This window comes from Peromyscus maniculatus, chromosome 13 (genome assembly GCF_049852395.1).
Source record: "Peromyscus maniculatus bairdii isolate BWxNUB_F1_BW_parent chromosome 13, HU_Pman_BW_mat_3.1, whole genome shotgun sequence".
Lineage (NCBI taxonomy): Eukaryota > Metazoa > Chordata > Mammalia > Rodentia > Cricetidae > Peromyscus > Peromyscus maniculatus.
In genome coordinates, this window is record NC_134864.1 from 34772278 (window position 1) to 34791559 (window position 19282).

At 44.1% G+C, this 19282-nt stretch overlaps 1 protein-coding gene and 1 pseudogene across 1 annotated transcript; both read left to right on the forward strand.

Annotated features, from left to right (window-relative positions):
- The first annotated feature begins 1061 nt into the window (after window positions 1-1061).
- Window positions 1062-17971, forward strand: Fam124b (family with sequence similarity 124 member B). Its single transcript, XM_006972113.4, has 2 exons — window positions 1062-2230; window positions 16218-17971. The coding sequence occupies exons 1-2, from the start codon at window positions 1499-1501 to the stop codon at window positions 16839-16841; spliced, it is 1356 nt and encodes a 451-aa protein (XP_006972175.1). The 5' UTR covers window positions 1062-1498; the 3' UTR covers window positions 16842-17971.
- LOC121822169 (U2 spliceosomal RNA) lies at window positions 3304-3397 on the forward strand (annotated as a pseudogene).
- Window positions 17972-19282: the final 1311 nt, after the last annotated feature.

Sequence of the window (19282 nt, forward strand, 5' to 3'; positions counted from 1 at the left end):
TTTTTTGTTGTTGTTGTTGTTGAGGTGGGGGTTAACTATAATGCCTAGACTGGCTTCTACCCAGCCCAACTGGCTTTGAACCCACAGTAATACCTCTGTTGCAGCCTCCTGAATCCTAGAGTTTTTTTTTTTTTTTTTTTTGGTTTTTCGAGACAGGGTTTCTCTGTGTAGCTTTGCGCCTTTCCTGGGACTCACTTGGTAGCCCAGGCTGGCCTCGAACTCACAGAGATCCGCCTGGCTCTGCCTCCCGAGTGCTGGGATTAAAGGCGTGCGCCACCACCGCCCGGCTGAATCCTAGAGTTTTTGCTTCTATGCCTGACTATTACAGGATTTGGGAACAGAGTAGGTGATTGTGTCAACTATGTGGTATTCTCTTTAAGATTTAACAGTCTGTATCCATGGGGAAGTATGTTGACTAGGTGTTGACTTGGCATCTCTTCCTCACCTTGAGAGACCAAACAAACAAACACAACAACAAACTGTGGCTAGCCTTCCTACCTCTAGAGAGGGAGCATGGAATGTGGGTCCTTCCAGTCTTTCAAATCTTTCCTCAGCCACTTCACTGTGTGAGTCTGGGCAACTTCCCTGATTTTTCCTTTGCCTCAGTTTCTTGTCAGCAACTGGGGGATAAAAACTCTCTTCTTTGTAGGTTTGTTGGCTGATTAAATCAATTTATCTAAAGTTTTAGGACAATTTACCAACAGATCCTCCATAGGAAGACACAGTAATTACTGAAATAGGAAGGCTCACTGTCTGCAAATTTGCACGAACCAAAGGCGACTTAGTTTCTTAACGTTGTTTTAGCGCATCCAGACTGTTAGTTCAGCCAGGCAAACCGTTTTCAATGAGGCCGACACTACGTAGACAAAATATCTCTTCTTTGTGACCTAGGAGAAAATGGTCAAAAAATGAAATAAAAGAGATGGTGGCTGAGGGCTCTGGCATGCGGACAAGCTTGGGAGTGGTATTAAAGAAGGCATTCTATTCGGGTGGCCTGGCAGGCCCCTGTAAACACCAGGATATTTAAGTAGGAAGTCAGAGCCCATTGTGGTCCACCCAATGGATGTCTCTTCAGTGTAACAGAGCTCCAGATTGCTATCAGTCCAACAGAGCCTCCTCCTGTTCCTCTAAGCCTGGTCATTTCCTCTACTGAGTTGAATGTAAGAACCACCCACTGGCGTGGTTCTCAGCATTATAGGTTTTTAGGTCAAACAGGAACGCCAGGGAATGCCTGAAAAAGCCAAGCACATAGTTACATCTGCCCAGACCGGATGACATGGAGCTACTGCTGTTGTGTGTAGCAAAGTCCACACTTGAGTGACATTCCCTGCTGGAGCATTGGAGGAAGCCGGGAGCGTGTGTGATCTGGCTAAGAGCTTGGTTCAGAAGTGGCTGAAGTTTTTCTAGAGGGCTCTGTGTGAGGCCTTGGCTCATCTTAGAAGGCTGAAGAGTGGACCCTGCCCGGTGGCCTTCTTTATCATCTTCACCTAGGCCTGCCATGGATGAGACACAGGAGTCTCTAGCCTTGACTGTGCATCTTCTTGCTGACACTGGGAACGGTTCACTTCTGCAGCAGGCTCTGGACCAACTCCTGGATTGCATCTGCCCGGAGGTGCGTCTCTTCCTGGTGTCTGAACGGGCCAGACCAGTGAATTACCATGAAAAGTACCATCCCCGGAGGGCCCGCTTCCCAGGGATGTCTGTTTTGCTCTTTCTTCAGGAAAGCTTGGGACAGGAGCGGCTGTTTCGAGTCTTGGACTTCCTACAGCATTCACCCTGGCAGGGTTTCCCTACCCAGCATGCACAGGGGAGGCCTTGTCCCTATCTCCCTGCCAATCAGGAATTCTACAGCCTGCACAACCAGATGCCAGTGTGGGGCATGAGGCCGGTGCACTGTGGCACTGATATCCTCCGAGTGACTCTGTATTGCAGTTTTGATAACTACGAAGATGCCATCAGACTGTATGAGATGATCCTACAGAGAGATGCCACCGTTCAAAAGAGCAACTTCTGTTTCTTTGTTCTCTATGCCTCCGAGGGCTTCAGCCTGCAGCTCTCTCTGAAGCAGCTGCCCCTGGGAATGCCAGTGGACCCCAAAGAGTCTTCTGTGCTGCAGTTCAAGGTTCAAGAGATAGGCCAGCTGGTGCCTCTTCTCCCCAATCCGTGTGTGCCCATCAGCAGCACCAGGTGGCAGACTCAGGACTATGATGGCAACAAGATTCTGCTGCAGGTATTTCATTTGTTCTGTTTCTGGTGTGTAACAGGGTTACTAGGGTTGGTAGGACCAGAACCAGGGCCCTGGAAACTCAGACAGGTTAGGCTTGGCCATCCATCTTCAATAGGCCAATTAAAAAGATGAATAATAGTGAAAGACAGAGAAAGGAGATCTATTCAAAACTGATATATTGGGAGAAAAATAAATGAAGATGTCCAATGGCCCATCCCCCTGACATGAAGTTTAGGTTTAAATAGAGGGCAAGAAGTATGCATAGATAACTAAGCAGTCCTGGTTTGGGTGTGGTCCGTCCCAGTTATCATCCATCCGCCATTGTCTCAGCTCCAACCTCTACTGCAGAACAGCCCAGCAAGTGGCAAAATCTTTCTGGGAGTCAAGCTCCTCCTCTGGCAGCCATCAGGGCCCAGCTTTCCCTCCTCTGCAGCATGAGATTCCTGGGGAAATTTGTGTTTTTGGGGATCCATTGTGTCATTAGTCTGATAGCCAAAGGGAGGGGCACATGCATGTCTTTAAAATAGCCTCATCCCTGTCAGGACAGTCACACGAGCACACAGAAAGGTGTGATGCTCTCTCTGGATGGACCCTGCAGGTAATTTACTCAGTGGTTTTCAAATTGATTGTATATTAAGAGACTTGGGAGGCTTTAGACTTACTCATGCCAAGGTGCACCACAGTCTGGTTAGATCAGGAGACCCAGAGCATTTCTTACAAAAGAATAAAAGAGCTCATTGTGTGATTCTAATATATACTGCAGTTGACAGTCAGACTTCAAACTGTACAGTATCCTCATCTGACGTGTATGAACTTGTAGCTAAAAAGCTGGAGAGTCAGACCATGCTGCCTCCCCAGAATGCCCTTTGCCATGCCTGTCACCTGTCCATACACACGTTGCACACTCAGATGCAGTAATAATATTACTGGAAATTTGGGAGCATCTTGTCAGAGTCACACATGTTACTAGGGTAATGGAGTTCTCTCCTTTCAGTTCTTAGTCTCATTAATAAAGAAATTTAAGGACATGCTCTACATACACCACGGGTTGTTATTCAGCCATTAAAAATTTTGTCATCACTTCTTGGCCTTTTGGCTAAGCTCAAGTGTAGTATCTGTTCTTATCAGGAACTATGAAAATGGAGCTGGAAAACTGAAGAGGGACTATTAGGTATTGAGAAGAGCATTGAGGTTGGACAGAGAGAAGAGGGGTACCACAGAGAGAAGGCGCGATGGATAGGACCAAGCATGAAATGTGTTTATATAGAAATGCCACCATGACGGCCCTGAACTTTTTTCAGTTGATAACTACCTTTGGAGAAGATATGATGTATGTTTGAGGCACTATCTATGTTTAAATTACTGTATACTGCAGACATTATGTATTTGTACCACAAGATCACATACTACTCCATAGTCACGTACCATTTTGCTTTTTTTGTACTAGTTAAAAATAAATTCAATTTAAATTAAAAAAAGAAATTTAAGGACAGCCTCAGGTAGAAACTGAAGGACAGATTTCTTGGAATTCAAAAGAAGGAGAAGAAGAAAAGAAACAATTCAGTGCAGGCAAGCTGTAAATCTTAGCAGCTGCCCGAGTAGGGAGATAAGGAAGAGAAAGAGAAAAATCATGCTGCTTGAGTGAAGCCTGCATGAAGGTCAGCCACACAGCCGGGAGGAAGCCTTAGAGGAGGAGTAAAGCCCCAAGTGTTACGGAAACCACGCTGAGCAAGGGAGTAGAAAAAGCAGGAAATGATACACAGGAAGAGCAGCCGGGCTTATGAAGCAGCATGGGTCCTTCCAGGCTGCTGATCAAGGCTGCGGTCACGAGCTCTTTCCACAGACTTAGGGAAGGGCGAGTTGTTGTAACGGCGGCGTTTGGGAAGGCTAGGTTCGCAATACCGTTGGCTTCCTTTTGCAGCATTTTCTACCACTGTCAAATTTAAGCACAAATCAAATTCAACACCCCGAATGCCTTCTAAAGAAAATCTGAAAGCCACCCTTTCCAGCCATCCAACTGACGCTAAACACAGCCAGGGGTTTACCTAATCATGATGGCTGCCACGTGCTGTCCCTTTTGGCATACGATGTGGCAGCCTAGCTTTAACACTTAGTGGCTGTTGTGACCTTAGCTCAATGAAGGTGATAACTGGCATCTTCCTGCATGAAGGTTGTTAATCTGCATGAAATGACGGAACACTCATAAACGCACGTTATTATATTTTAGTTACTGTTGTGCATATTATGCACTGCACTAAGATTTTCTAATCACCAATTTTGTTAATCCTTATAACACTCTAAGAAGTCACTACCGTTCTTGTTACAGATGAGAAGACCGAGGCACAGTTATTTGTCCAAGATAGAGTGAGGATGTGTCTCTATCAGGTCTCAAAGTCTGTTTCACTAATGGTGGCACCGCGGAGGTGGGACATAGGGGGTGGGCAGGGTGGCAGCAGTCCCTGTGCTTAGAAATGTGCAGAAAGTACATGACAGTCAAAGCAAATCCCATGGTGTCCATCCTTGGGAAATGACCAGAACTCCCCTTAAGGCCTAGTGTATGAAATAACACTAGGTAGCAATTGTTGCCCTTCCCCCTCAGCTAGCTTTCTTACATTCATTGGCCTTAGTTAATAAAACATGATGAATACAGATTCTGTAATAAATACATCCTTTTCTTTTTCATATGAGTAAAACGCAGGACATATTTATAGAGCAAAAGTGAAGGCTCCAGACTGTTGGGAGGGGATCCCCTAAAACGTGTTGTTAGATATATTACTGGGGAAATCAGGGTTCATTTTTATGAGTTCTTTGTCTTACTGAGAAAAGAATTTAAAAATAGACGCAGTGTGAGGGAGATGTCTCAGCTGGTAAAGGTGTTTGTAGCCAAGCCCGAGGGCCTGAGTTCAATTTCTTTTTTCTTTCTTTCTTTCTTTCTTTCTTTCTTTCTTTCTTTCTTTCTTTCTTTCTTTCTTTCTTTCTTTCTTTCTTTCTTTCTTTCTTTCTTTCTTCCTTCCTTCCTTCCTTCCTTCCTTCCTCCCTCCCTCCCTCCCTCCCTCCCTCCCTCCCTCCCTCCCTCCCTCTCTCTCTCTCTCTCTCTCTCTCTCTCTCTTTCTTTCTTTCTTTCTTTCTTTCTTTCTTTCTTTCTTTCTTTCTTTCTTTTTTGAGACAGGGTTTCTCTGTGTAGCTTTGGAGCCTTTCCTGGGACTCACTCTATAGCCCAGGCTGGTCTCGAACTCACAGAGATCCGCCTGCTTCTGCCTCCCAAGTGCTGGGATTAAAGGCATGTACCACCATGGCCCAGCTTGAGTTCAATGTCTCCCACAGAGTTGTCCTCTGACCTCCACTTGCACTGGGGTCGCCAAGCAACCGCCTTATTCACTACCTTCTTGCTTAGATGCTTCGTGTACAACTCCCTAATTCCCCGGACATCTGAACTTCCACATTTAGTTCTGGTTAATCTCCGGAACTTAAAATAAGCATCCCTGGCATGCAGTAGGGAACATGTCCTTATTCACTCCTGTTTCTGAAGGCTAAGTGATGTTTAATTGGGAGACACAGTTATATAATTAGTTACGTCAGAAAGTTGAATCAAATTTGGGGAGACTAGAGAAGTTTTTGATGAAGGGAAATCCAGTAAGGAATATGAAAATAACTCCATTGTCTCGAGATGTTTTAGAAGTCCCAACACCTCTTGAGCAGGGACCCAGCATGTGTCCTTCATTCTTGTGGCTTCCCTCAGACTCTTTACTTCGTGCACCTCTTCACTTCAAAACACTGGTCTTGGGCACTTCTTCTTGATCTCTTGGTATCCAGGACTCTATACTTTTGCAAACAAAATGAGGAATTGTTTTCTAGAAAATTCTACTGTGATTTCTTGTCATAAAAAATGTTTGAGTATAGAGTACAAATGGCTAGACTCTACTATGCTCCTGAAATCAGCATGTTGTCACTACAGTACAGCCAATTCGCACTTAGAACAAAGTGAGATGTTTAGGGTGCAAAACCCAGTGTAAACTTCCTTGGGATCAGTGTTAGGGTAACAGGGATGGATGATGAATACTCTTGCTTTTGCAACTAAGTGGTCCAGGCCTTAAATTAGCCTACCTAGGACCCGGTTCTTAGCTCTGCTACCTTGGTCTCAGCTCTGTAATCAATTCATCATGGCCCAATAAAGTTTCTAGACTAGACTCCAATTGGACCAATATAGACTCTATGCTCTCCTCTGAGCTGATGGTTGTACTCAGAGAATGGAGTTTTATGGGTGAAGTTAGTCCTGAGGCAAAGATCTAACCTTTACTCTAGCTGTTGTGTGAGGTCACACTGATGTATGGAACTGTCACAAAAGGGTGAAGGTCCTTACCAAAGATCAGAGTGGAGGAGGTAATGGCTGAATGTTTGTAAATGAACAAAGTTCACTCAAGAAAACAATGTCTATCACTAAGAGAGTCAAAATCACAAATTAACCTCTCTACAGATAACACTTATAGGACCTGGGTGGAGTTAAAGAGGCCCGAGTGAGTCGGATGCTGAATCCAAGGGGCCAGGGAGAAACTTTCTCGAGGAGAAGTGCTGAGGAGGCCTGCATGAGCTAGATGACACGGGGCAGGCCAGCCATCAAGGGGAGGAAAGGTGTCCCGAATGGAAGAGACAGTGTGCAGTTCAGTACTTCCTTAGTAGGACACATTAACACATTGCCCGAGGCTGCATGGAACTGCAGTCAAGGGAGTGACATCATGACACGTAGATGGACAGGGGGACAGAGGCCAGGTCTTCAGAAGTATGACTCATCATAGGATAGGAGTGTCAGGAAGGAAGGCATCTTTTCCAGCTCACTCCTGTGAAGGCAGTATTCCAACTAATGCTTCGTATATGGGAGGCATGGGCATTCATGTCTGAGTGAATACTTGATAACTAGCTTCCATTCTAACTTTACTATAATGTACAGCTGCTGACGGAGCCTGCAAATGGCACTCACATGTATGATTTGTGTTATGAGAATCAAATGAAAGAATAGACCTGCAAGTGCTTTGTCACGTCGAAGCTTCTGGAGGCCAAGCAGAAGCAGAGCAATTGCTGCCTTTGTGTGTCAGAGGCTCTTAGCTCTCTCGCTAAGTGACACTGTCCACAAAACATCTTGTCATCACCCCAAAACAAAACTCCACACCCAGTAAACTGAATTTAGCATTCCTTCTTCCTACCAGTGCTAGGCAGCCTATGCTCTGTTCTGTCTTCATGAATTCACCCGTTGAAGGCATTTCGTGTAAGTGGAATTACATAATCCTGTTTCGCTGGAAATAAGCAATTTATTCGAGGACCTCTTCTTTGCATGTCCAAGCTGTCCTCACACAGACTTCATCAGCCCCTCTTCTTTCTGCTCTTGCCTTCTCATTCTCCATCCCTCCACCTGACTCACCTCAGGCAGTGACACACTCCCACATCTGCATTTACTAAGTACCTCGGTTGTACTGTGCTTAACAGGTGATACTTGGAGGCAATAGCTGCTAGAGAATGGCAGGTTAGCATTGGTGGCTTGTCAGTAGATTAAGGAGTTTTACAAACAGTTAACTGGAAAAGGTTTTCCACTCTTCGGTAACTCTGGTGCTATTTGAGAGTCTCTGCATATCTATCTAGTTTGTTTCTACACCATCATTTTTCCCATCTCAGAGAAATTCTTTGGTTACCTTTTTGAAAAATCGTCAGTGAGACACAATATTGTTTCCCTTCACAGGTACAAGCCTGCTGCTCAATAGTTGAACCATTTTTTCTATGATGCATTTTCTCATGTTTTTCAGGTTGAAACTCACAATGAGGGATGAATGTACTCCCTTTTTATCATAGCTGCTAATGTTCTCTGAACTTGGGAAAACCTTGTTCTCGATTGGTGGCATTTTAGTTCTTAGAAAGATGAGCTCCTGGTGATCATAATTCCAATAAGTGCATTTTCATTTGTTTTTTGGCAAGAGAAGATTTATTCTCTCTCCAGGGATTTGTCCCAGTCACTCAGAATTACATTTCTTTGGGAAATTTCTCATTCTGACTGCCCACACTGCATTTCTAGATTGACAAGGCCTAAGGATCTCAGGCTTCTCTCTCTCTCTTTTGTTCTCTTTAGGTTAGGAAGAGAACAGAAACATCCAGATGTATGAAAAGAAAAAAAAAAGCAATATTCGCTTTAAATTCTTTTTCTTTTCTTTTGTGTGTGCTTAGAGTTTTGAACATGCTTGGTTTGTGCTCTACCGCTAAGTTACATGCCCCAGGCTGACTTCTCTTAAAACAACTCCATGAAGTAACTCAATGATAGCCAGGAGCTTGATTTATAGATGTCCATTTCCACTCATTTCTCTGTGCAAAAAATATGAATTTTGTTAAGTGTTAAGTTTTACGTGTTTAACAGGTTAGTTCTTGTTGTACAAGAACTTAACATGTTGTAGGCAATGTTCTAAGTGTGAAAGGCACTATGATGAAGATATTTATGATACCTTGGCAATGTCCAGGGGTAGATGCAGAGGAGATGGACACACAACCCGGCACAAAACAGAATGGCAAGTTCTAAGGTCTGTGAGAAGAAACAGCAGTCTTAGTGATGGTGAACACAGTCATGCCATATACAGCATTCCTACATACCAGACACCGTTATCATATCGTTTTCATGGCAATCCTGTGATGTTGGCACTTATCCTTTCTTACAGGTGGGGAACGGGATGCATAGAAATATTAAGCAACTTGTCCAAAGTCTCACAGCTGATCAGTGGTGAAGTTGCTAAGTAGGAGTACCTAATGCAAATTGAGAAGACTTTCATGGAGAGACGATGTATAAACTCGCAGGTGACAGAGATTGGTTTCTAGGAAAAAGGCTCCAAGGAAGCCCTTCTAGATGGAACAGATGATAGATGAACAGAAGCAATGGAAAAGAGCAAGCTCTGCCAACAGGGTGGAAAGAGGTTCAAAGGGGGAAAGTGATGAGCTCTCAGCTGTAGTGAGTTCTTGCTGCAGATGGTCAAGGGCAAAGTAGGCTAATCAAAGCATTCAACTTCATCTTGAGACAAGCAGGAGGCCATTACAGGACAGTTAAAGCACCCCCTACACACACACACACACACACACACACACACACACACACACACACACACACACACACACGAGGAGAGTTGAGAGTGGACTAGTTGGGAGGCAAGAGGATCATGGGGAGTTAGATGGCTGCTGCAGGAATTTAGATAAGATGTACTAAGTGTTAAGGCTAGTGGCAGGAAGTGGAGAGAGAAAGATCTGTAAGAGTGCTAGGAGGCAGAGTCCATGGGAACAGGTGACTGCTATTCTCGGGGTGTGGAAAGGGGCAGAGGAAGTTTGTGCTTGGGTAACATAATGGTCATCAAGGAAACAGAGAAGGAGAACAGAGAGTTTCTGTGCAGGCAGATGAATTCAGTGGTACAGAAGAGTTGGAGAGTGATGTATTTGAGAGGGTAGTACCTGGAAGGAACTTGGATACCTAGATATGAAGCTTAAGAGACAGATGATAGTGGCAGCCATGTTTCTGTGAGCCTAGTTACTTTGATGACTAAAGGCATAAATATCCGAGGTTGAGCTAGGCATGTGTATAGAGCAGCAGTTCTTAACCTGTGGGTCCGGACACCTTTAGCCAACTTCTATCTCCAAAAATATTTACATCACAATTCATAACAGTAGCCAAATTACAGTTATGAATTAACCACAAAAAATAACTTTATGGTTGAAGGGAGGTCACCACAATATGAGGAACTGCATTAAAGGGTTGCAGCATTAGGAAGGTTGAGAACTGTATAGATTAAGAAGGCTTAGGGGAACTGGAGAGATGGCTCAGTTGTTAAGAGCAGCGGCTGCTCTTTCAAAGGTCACAGGTTCAATTCCCAGCAGGGACACAGCAGCTCACAGCATCTTTAACTCCAGTTCCAGGGGATCTGTCACTCTCTTCTTATCTCTGCAGGCAAGAGGCAAACACATGGTACGCAGCATACATGTAGGCAAACCTCGTACACATGAAATACAAATAAGTTTTAAAAAGAGGGCTTAAGTCATCTCTGGATCACTGTGACATTATATGAATCGTCTGAGAAAAAGACACCTTTATGGAAACTGAGAAAGGCAGAGGGAAAGGGGGAAATGCAAAGGAATATGTTGTCTGGAAACTTAAAGAGAACTGTAGGAGTGAAGGATAAAGATCACAGAGGAAAATCCTTCCAGGAGCTAACGACAAAGTTGACGGTAGATAACTGTGGTACTAGCTGGTTTGTGGAATGGTAGGCAGAGGTGGAGGTCATGGGAGGGGCGGTTAGCAGGAAAAACGAAGGTAGACATTTATTGACAAAGAGCAGTAGGGAGAAAGCTGGAGTGGGAGAGAGGAGATAGGAGACTCGAGAAACCCATTTACTCACTGAAAGGAGTGAGGAGAAGGAGAGAGGGAGGCGGGGATGGGGGAGAGAGGAGAACAAAAGGACAGATAGGCTGGGGTCATGGAGAAGGCAGAGGGCAATGGAGATCACATCACAGGTAGGGGCTGGTCACTTCCCCACGGGCAGGATGAATGGAGCTGTGGGTCAGTTTGACTAAGGACAGGGTTTGCTTTCTCTGTCACAGAGGGAGTGAGACCTGATGGGATGGTGGTAAAGGGAGCTTGTGCCTCCAAAATTCTCAGGACAGTTTAATGGGTGCAAAGCAGCCGTGCTAACCAGAGAGGGATGACCAAGGGAACAGGAGGACCGGATGCAGCCTGGCTGAAGCTGGAAGCCACAGCCACCTCACAGCACCAGCTTTCATAGTCATGTGCTTTTCTACACCCTGGGCCCAAGTTAAGAAAATGTGGATGTGCGTCTCCCATTCTGACTCCAATCCAAGGCTGGGAGTGTTTGGTGGAAGTAATGACAGGCAGGAAGTGGTGTGGGAGAAGAGGATGGCAGGGGAGTGGTTAAAGCAATAGTTCTTGACCTCACATTGCTGTAGAATGCAGGGAGGCAGGAGGACTTTCATATAACATTTGCTAAGAGTATATTCATTGCACACAATGATAAGTTTTATAAAGACACATTCATACAAGTATATTACACACTTCAATCATATTCCTTCCTCTCTTTACTCCATACGCTTGCCATTCCCTTTAATTTCCTCATACAATCTCACTTCTATGTTCATGTCATGTGTACATATACAATGTCCTGGTTAGTTTTAACTGAGTTTGACATAATCTAGAATTACCGAGAATGAGAGTCTTAATGAGGAATTATCTAGACCAGATTAACCTGTGGACATGTCTGTGGGGTTGCCTTGATTGTTAATTGATGTAGGAAGACCTAGCCCATTGTGGGTGGCACCATTCCCTAGGCATGGAATCTGAACAGTATAAAAGAAAACTAGTTAAGAACATAGCACACAATTAAGAAAATAGGGTTGCACACATTACTTCATTCTGCTCTTAACTATGGATGTCATGTAACTAGCTACTCAAATTCCTACCTTGAGTTCCCTCAATGATGGGTTGTAACCTGGAATTTTAAGGCAGGCAAATCTATTCTCCCATAAGCTGCTTTTTGTCAGGGCATTTGATCACAGCAACAGAAATGATACTAGAACATATGTTACTATATGTATATTTATAATATAGTATCTGTATATAATGTAGGCTCCACAAATGAAAGCATGCATGATACATGTCTTTTTGAGTCCAACATATTGTTGCTTAATATGATAATCTCCAATTGTGTTCATTTTCTGCAAATGGCTGACTAGAGCTCCATTGTGTGTGTGTGATATTTTCTGTATTCATTCATCTCTTAATGGGCATAGGCTGATCCCGTAAATTGGCTGTTACAGATAGTGCTGCAATAGACATGGATTTCCAGGTATGCTTGTGGGAATAGCACTCCGGGATGTATATCTGAAGAGTACTAAGCCAACACACCACAGACTTCTCTTTCTAACAACAGTTGCTAGAAAATGAAATGGGGCCTGCAGAGTCAAACCTAAGGATTTGCTTCTCCAGACTGGGTAATCTAACACTATTCAAGAATGATTTTTTGGATAAGGGATATCCAACCTGTAATAAGATATTTTTATTAAAAACAAATGGATGAAGGGGCTGGAGAGATGGCTCAGCAGTTAAGAGCACTGGCTGCTCTTCCAGAGGACCTGAGTTCAATTCCCAGCACCCACATGGCAGCTCACAACCATCTGTAGTGAGATCTGGCACCCTCTTCTGGCCTGCAGGCAAACATGCAGACAGAACACTATATACATAATAAATAAATAAATGTTTAAAAAAAACAAATGGATGAAAAAAGAAAGACAGGAAGGGAGAAGCAGGAGAAAAGAGAGAAGAGAAAAGGAAAGGGAAGAAACTGAATGAACAGAGACAGTGAAATGGAATTAGGTGATGTAGTGACCAGCAGTGTTTCAAGAGGTCACTTGTCCACAACACAACTGCCTGTACACAGCTCTTCTGTGTCCGTGGAATTGGCTTCCAGATTTGCTATGCATTTGACACACTAGGGGAATGGGGACATGTTTAGTACCCATGTTACATCCTTACTTGGATACACTTGAATTTTAAGGGTGGGACACTAGGGCCTTTGAATTGACCCCCAGGTGACTACAGTGTGCAGCAGAGCTTGGGGACAGATGTGTCTCCCATGGGTTTGTCCAAGTGCACATATTAAGGTGCAGTGGACATCTGTGCAACTAAGGCCCCTCAATGCTGGCAGGAACTGGTTCAGACAAGAGCACCATGCTCACATGGGCTCCATCTTGGAGTCCCACTGGTGGATTAGGGGTGGGCATCTAGATGTGTGCAGTACATTTATTTAGGGAATTTAGGGAACTGGCTTGGCCCATGAATGGCATCTAAGGATTCTAGAGTGGTGGTTTTTAATCTATATTTTATTTTTATTTTTTAGATTTATTTATTTATTATGTATACAGTATTCTGCCTGCATGTGTCCCTGCAGGCCAGAAGAGGGCACCAGATCTCATTACAGGTGGTTGTGAGCCACCATGTGGTTGCTGGGAATTGAACTTAGGACCTCTGGGAGAGCAGTTGGTGCTCTTAACCACTGAGCCATCTCTCCAGCCCTAATCTATATTTTAAAAAGCCCACAGACCTGGAAGTGGGAGTTGGAACTGAGGAAGGTCTAGAAGTCAGAGTTACCCCTGTGCTATAGTCTCCAAGCTTCTTCAGTACAACTGCTTCATGCTTTGGGGCTCCCAGGGAAAGAATTTTAGAAAAAAGACTTTGTCTGAGAAAGAGAGAAAGCGAGAGCGAGAGAGAGGATGAGTGAGAACCACTGACTCATTGATCTAGAGAGCGGAGAGATTGGACAATTATGGGACAGGAACTAAGAATAGATTTCCATTTTTAAATGATTGGAAAAGAAATATGAAACATGAAAATGACACAAGATTCAAGTCCCAGGGCCCACAAATAGAAACGTATTGAATCGCAGCCACACCATTCATTTGTGGCTTGTGTCTGGCAGCGCTGCTGAGCCGAGTAGCTGGGCTGATATCTCCATGGCGAGACAGTCACTACATGGCCCTTTCACAGGACATATTTGAAACTTCTAAAAGGAGAAATAAATGTCCCTGTTATTTTGGGGGTTGATTTTTTGCAGTTTCTCTATTTCTATCACAGAGCAAATTTAGAAGAAAGCACGTATGCCTGCCATTTGAAAAAAAAATACTTTGTGTATGTATTTGGTAATTAACTAAAAAAACCCAAAACCCCTGCTTTTCTACCCCCCCCAACCTCAACCCCCCAGTCCCGACTTCTGCCTTCTTGCTTTGGGAGACAAATGTACAGTTCTCTCTTTTCCTCTTCAAATTTCCTCTTCCAAGACTATTATTTTAGGGTGATGTTAGTCCTCATCAAAGCTAGCTCTTAAAACAGAGAGAGCTCTACCCTGACCCCACAGACAAATAGCCTCTTCTGCTCTCAACCTCTGTGAAAGCTCTTCGGCTAGGGGCGGGGCCTCATGTGCCACTCCCCCATCCATGCGGGGGTGGTGGTGGTGCGGGGGGGGGGGGCAGGGGGGAGTTGGCTGGCCTGATTTGTGCAGGCAATCATAGCTACAGTGAGTTTGTGAATACGAGAGCCGTGTTCTGGCCGTAGGACAGCATTTCTCAAGACTCTTCCTCCTTCACTTCTTACCTTCTTCCCATTCCCCACTTCCATATTATCTGAGCCTTGCTGTATGTGTGAGGAGGGACTTGATATAAATGAGTTTATTCCTAGTGTCTTGATCATTTGGGAATCTCTGCATTAACCAATCCCCACTGAGAAGAAGCTTCGGTGACCAAGATTGAGAGCAGTACTAATCTATAGGTATAACATAAACACTTAAAAGGCAGTTTGACAACGTGACCATTTAGCAACAAAAATAGTAGACCTTTCCTAAAGTCTACGAACAAACTACCAAACAAGGCCATGGGCTTTGACCAGGCATAAATTCTGTCCTATGGAGAAGGCCTGAAATCTGACTGTCAATCTGTTGGTTTCCTCTATAACAGTCACTGGGCATGTTTTGGCTAGAATTGGTATTATAGCATGCAGGGTCTAGTGCTAGAAAAAAACCAGTGACGTCTTTTCTTCCCAACTGGCCTGTGTATTAGTGTTCAGCGTTAGCCAACAGATAGCAAGTTTCCTAGTCAGTTGATTTCTCCATGTCCTGCAGCCAAAGTATATGGTTTCTTACCTTCTAGCTCTGGTGGGGAACCAAGAGTAATGATAATAGCCTGTATTATTGTAGGTGCATGTGAGGACTCCTTGAACAATAACTCATAGAGAGGTACTAGATACCAAGTTCTATGGTGAAAATTGTTGCTTCCAGAAATCATCTTGGGAGAGCACTGTGAAAGAGGTGGCATGCAATTTCCCAGGAATCCAATGATGGAAGGTGTTCCAGTGAACTCCATCCTATGGAAAGAGAGGGTAGCCACCCACAGAATGGGGATTTTGCTGACCAGTATTGTAAGATTGGAACTAGAATGCAAGTTGTGTGAATTAAAATGATAGAGCATGCATGTAAGCAGTCTTCTTTCCCATTTTCCCAGATGATGCTATGCTCTACTGTGTATAAATGGCACCTCAAGAAAATAAGGAATATTTGTTTTAAAAGGTACTCAGCCTATTAGCCTGCCTGGGGCACCCACATGTTTTAGACATATCTAAGAGGGATATTGTTGGCAGAAGTTTCCTATCCTGACTGCCCAGTCCCAAATAACCACTCTGAGGCTTAATATTAATTACAAATACTTGGCTAATAGCTCAGGCTTATTACTAACTAGCTCTTACATTTTTAAATTAACCCATATTCCTTATTTACGCTCTGCCATGTAGTGTATTAGCATGGCACATTCATCTCCTGCTCCCTCTCTGTCTGGCTGGTGATTCCTGACTCCACCCTTCCTCATCCCATCATTCTCAGTTTGGCTTTCCTGCCTAACTTTATATCGTTCAGCTAATGGCCAGTCAGCTTGTTCATTAAAACAATCATAGTGACATATATTCATATAGTGTAAAGGAATATCTCTTTATTAGCATGATCAAGTAGAGGTATCACCAGTGTTGGAAGATTGAATTCCCATTCCGGTCCTTGTCTTGACTGTGGTCACAGGCTTTGACTATTGTCGGTTGTAATACGTTACTTAAATTATCTGGTGAGGTCATCGACCGACATCTGTGCATGTCTTTTGAGTGTTTACTAAATCTACAAGAAGTGTGGTGGTGTCAGGTGATCATTTCATTCCCAAAGTCTTGTCATTGTCAAAAACTTAGTAAGTCCAGGAAAGAGAGTGAGATGTTTGGAGCCAGTGTTGATCATTTAAATCGGATTTATGTCTCACTTCCGCTCAAATGGCTGGACATCTGCTGTGGTGTGGTACAGTAGAGGATGGCGGAGGCACACGGTGCTTCTGGCTGTTGGCCAGGGGAAACCGTGTTTCATGGGTTCTTCCTTTCCTTGTCTCCTAGGTCCAACCGAAGGCAGGACTTGGTGTTAGGAATGGCGAGTGTTCCTTCCTACACGGCAGCGTCAGAGGTGACAGGCATGGGCAGGGCTCCAGGCTGAACTTGGTCTCCACACAGAGAACCTTAGAGACAAGGAGCCGGAGGAACAGGAGCCGGAGGTTCAAAGTACACTCTTTGGAGCTTCCACAGCCCAGTGGGACCTCAGAAGCCTCCAGTGACCCTTTGTGGAGAAGCCCTGGCTGGTCCTCCCTGGCCGACAGCGCAGCCAAAGGCATGCGGCAGTACTGCCTGTCTATCCCCATCGAACCTGAGACGAGAATGGACGTCCTTAAGGAAAACAGCTCCCAGAAACTCGAGGCGGAGACAAATGTCGACACCGGCTTCACCATCATCAACTCCAAACGCAGGCAATCTTTTCTGAGCGGATTTCCCCGGGATTTTCAGAACAGTCAGCCACCATGCCGCTTGTCAGGCTCTTCCTTCGAGGTGACTGCTTCTCCAAACCAAACAGTCTTTAAGGAGAGACTCCGTCCTCTGTCACTTCCTGGTCAAAGGGACTTTGGTGCAAAGACGGGAATCTCCAAATGTCCTGTCCAGGGTGAAGAGAAAGAAGAATTCTTTATATAGCACGAAACAAACGTGTTTCTGTAAGACACAAGATAGAATGTTTTAGAAACGAAGCATTGTATTAATTGTCCTCATTGAAATATCAATGACAAATGCAATTTAAGGGAGGGTTTGTTTTTTACTCACACTTTAGTGGGAAGGTCCATTCATGGCTGGGGAGTCATGGAAGTGAGAATGGGAGACAGCTGATTATGTACTTTTTTGTTTTGTTTTGTTTTGTTTTGTTTTTCGAGACAGGGTTTCTCTGCGTAGCTTTGCGCCTTTCCTGGAACTCACTTGGTAGCCCAGGCTGGCCTTGAACTCGAGGAGGGGGGGGGCTGGGGCTCAGCCTGCCTTTTCCTTGTTCCATCTGGGACTCCGGCCCATGGGAAGGTGCTGCCCACTTTTAGGGTGGGTCTTCCTTCGTCAGTTAAATCTTTCTGGAAACATCCTTACCCGGAGGTGCATTTCCATGGTGAGTCTGAATCCAGTTAAGTTGACAATGCAGATTAGATCTACCAACACTGATCCAGGATCGTCCAGTTTCTTGCTCATCGGAGGGGGCCCCAGGCTCTCAATGCACAAGTTCATACTGCTTTCACTTCCAGCAGCAGAAGTCCTTGGGGAGCTGATAGTTTGCTAGCTTGCTGGAAGAGAACACAGCCAGGCAGAGGAAGAAGGCCCAGTGCCTGAACCTTCTCAGCGGCACACTAACCCAGCTACATGTGTTGGTTCAGCATCTATCAGAACACTGGCTTCGATTGCGAATGAATCAGATGTATTATGCAGATCTGATTAGTGTGTGTAATACAGTTTTAATGTTTTACTTGAGGTTGCAAAGCTTATCCCCCTCGACAGTGTGAACTATTTATTCTTTAGTGCTTTTTAATTTTTATGTGACCTCCTTTGGTAAGTAGGCCCTATTTACCACATACTCTCTTGTGGTTTTGCTTTTAAAGTTCTCTGCATCTGAAATGAATGAAAATGCAAAGTGTTTTAAAAATTATGCCTGCCCCCCCAAGTTTAATTAGGAAAAATACCAGAATCCAGAAGCTAGGTTAAAATGAATGCTAGACTCTGAGATGTTCTATTTCTCATTTGTTTATTCCCTACTCTGAAGAGGAAAGCACTTCTTGTTAAAAACAAACAAACAAACAAAAACCCAAGGAAGACATGGGATGATTAGAAAATTCCAGATCTCCACTGAGCATGGCTGAAAGGTTGTGCTGACTGAGACTTGGGAACTAGATGTATTTGGGGGGTTTCCAGGGCTTTCTGCAATTCTTATTCATTCGTTCATTTATATGTTCACTCAATAAACACTTTTGCATGCCTTAAGTATTCATGGGTATACTAGTTAGACATTTTGTGGCCATCACACCCAAAAGGCAGTGATGGTTTTGCAACTGCGATAATCTACTGAACCCACTCTTTAAAAAGGTGTTGAGGTTTGGACTTACTCCACAATCTAGGCCCGCGTTTGCCATATAAAGATGCACTGTCTTAGTTATTTGTCTTGCTGCTTTGATCCAATGCCACAGCAAAAGCAAGCAAGTTAAGGGAGGGAGGGATTACTTTGGCTGACAGTTCCAGGTTGCGATCCATCATGACAGGATACTCCTGGTGCAGGAGTCTGAGGGCTCTGGACACATTGCATCTGCGGTCAGCAAGCAGAGAGTGATGGGCAGGGCTGCGAAGCGGCCTTTCTCTTTGCCAGTGCAAGGAATACCTACCCACTTTTAGGCTGATTCCTCCCACCTCAGTTAACCTAGTGAAGATAATCCTTCACAGGCAGGCCCAAGGCTTGTTTCCTCGACCTTCTAACCCTATCATGTTGACAACATTAACCATTGTATAAGCATTTGTAACCTGCAAGTGGAGACTTCGAATATTATGAATTGCAGTTTACAGTCTTGAGATCATAGTCACAAATGGCACATTCTCTGTTGCCCAGATGCTGAAGTTCAGGGAGTAGGTGCATACTCATGATTAAAAATGAAAAAATAAACTGTTAGTGTCTGTGCTATTGGTTGTTCTGTTCAGGAAGTTGTCTCCTGTGCCAATGCATTTGGGATTATTTCCCACCTTCTTTTCTATCAGGTCCAGTATATCTGGATTTATGTTGAAGTCTTTCATCCACTTGGACTTGAGTTTTGTGTAGGGTGATAGGTATGGATTGATTTGCATTCTTCTACAGGCCAACATCCAATTATTCAGAACCATTTATTGGAAATGCTCTCTTTTTTCCATTGTATAATTTTGGCTTTGTTGTCAAAAATCAGGTGTCCATAGGTGTGTGGATTTATGTCTGTGTCTTTGATCCATCTGTCTTTTTTATGCCAATGCCATGCAGTTTTTATTACTATAGCTCTGTAGTAGAGCTTGAAATCAAGGATGGTGATACCTCTGGAAGTTTTTTTCATTATACAGGATTGTTTTAGCTATCCTTTTTGTTTTTTTCC

Coding starts and splice junctions, on each gene's coding strand:
- Fam124b (XM_006972113.4), top strand. CDS start 1,499: ATGGATGAGACACAGGAGTCTCTAGCCTTGACTGTGCATCTTCTTGCT. Junction 2,231..16,217: donor GCAACAAGATTCTGCTGCAG/GTATTTCATTTG, acceptor CTTGTCTCCTAG/GTCCAACCGAAGGCAGGACT.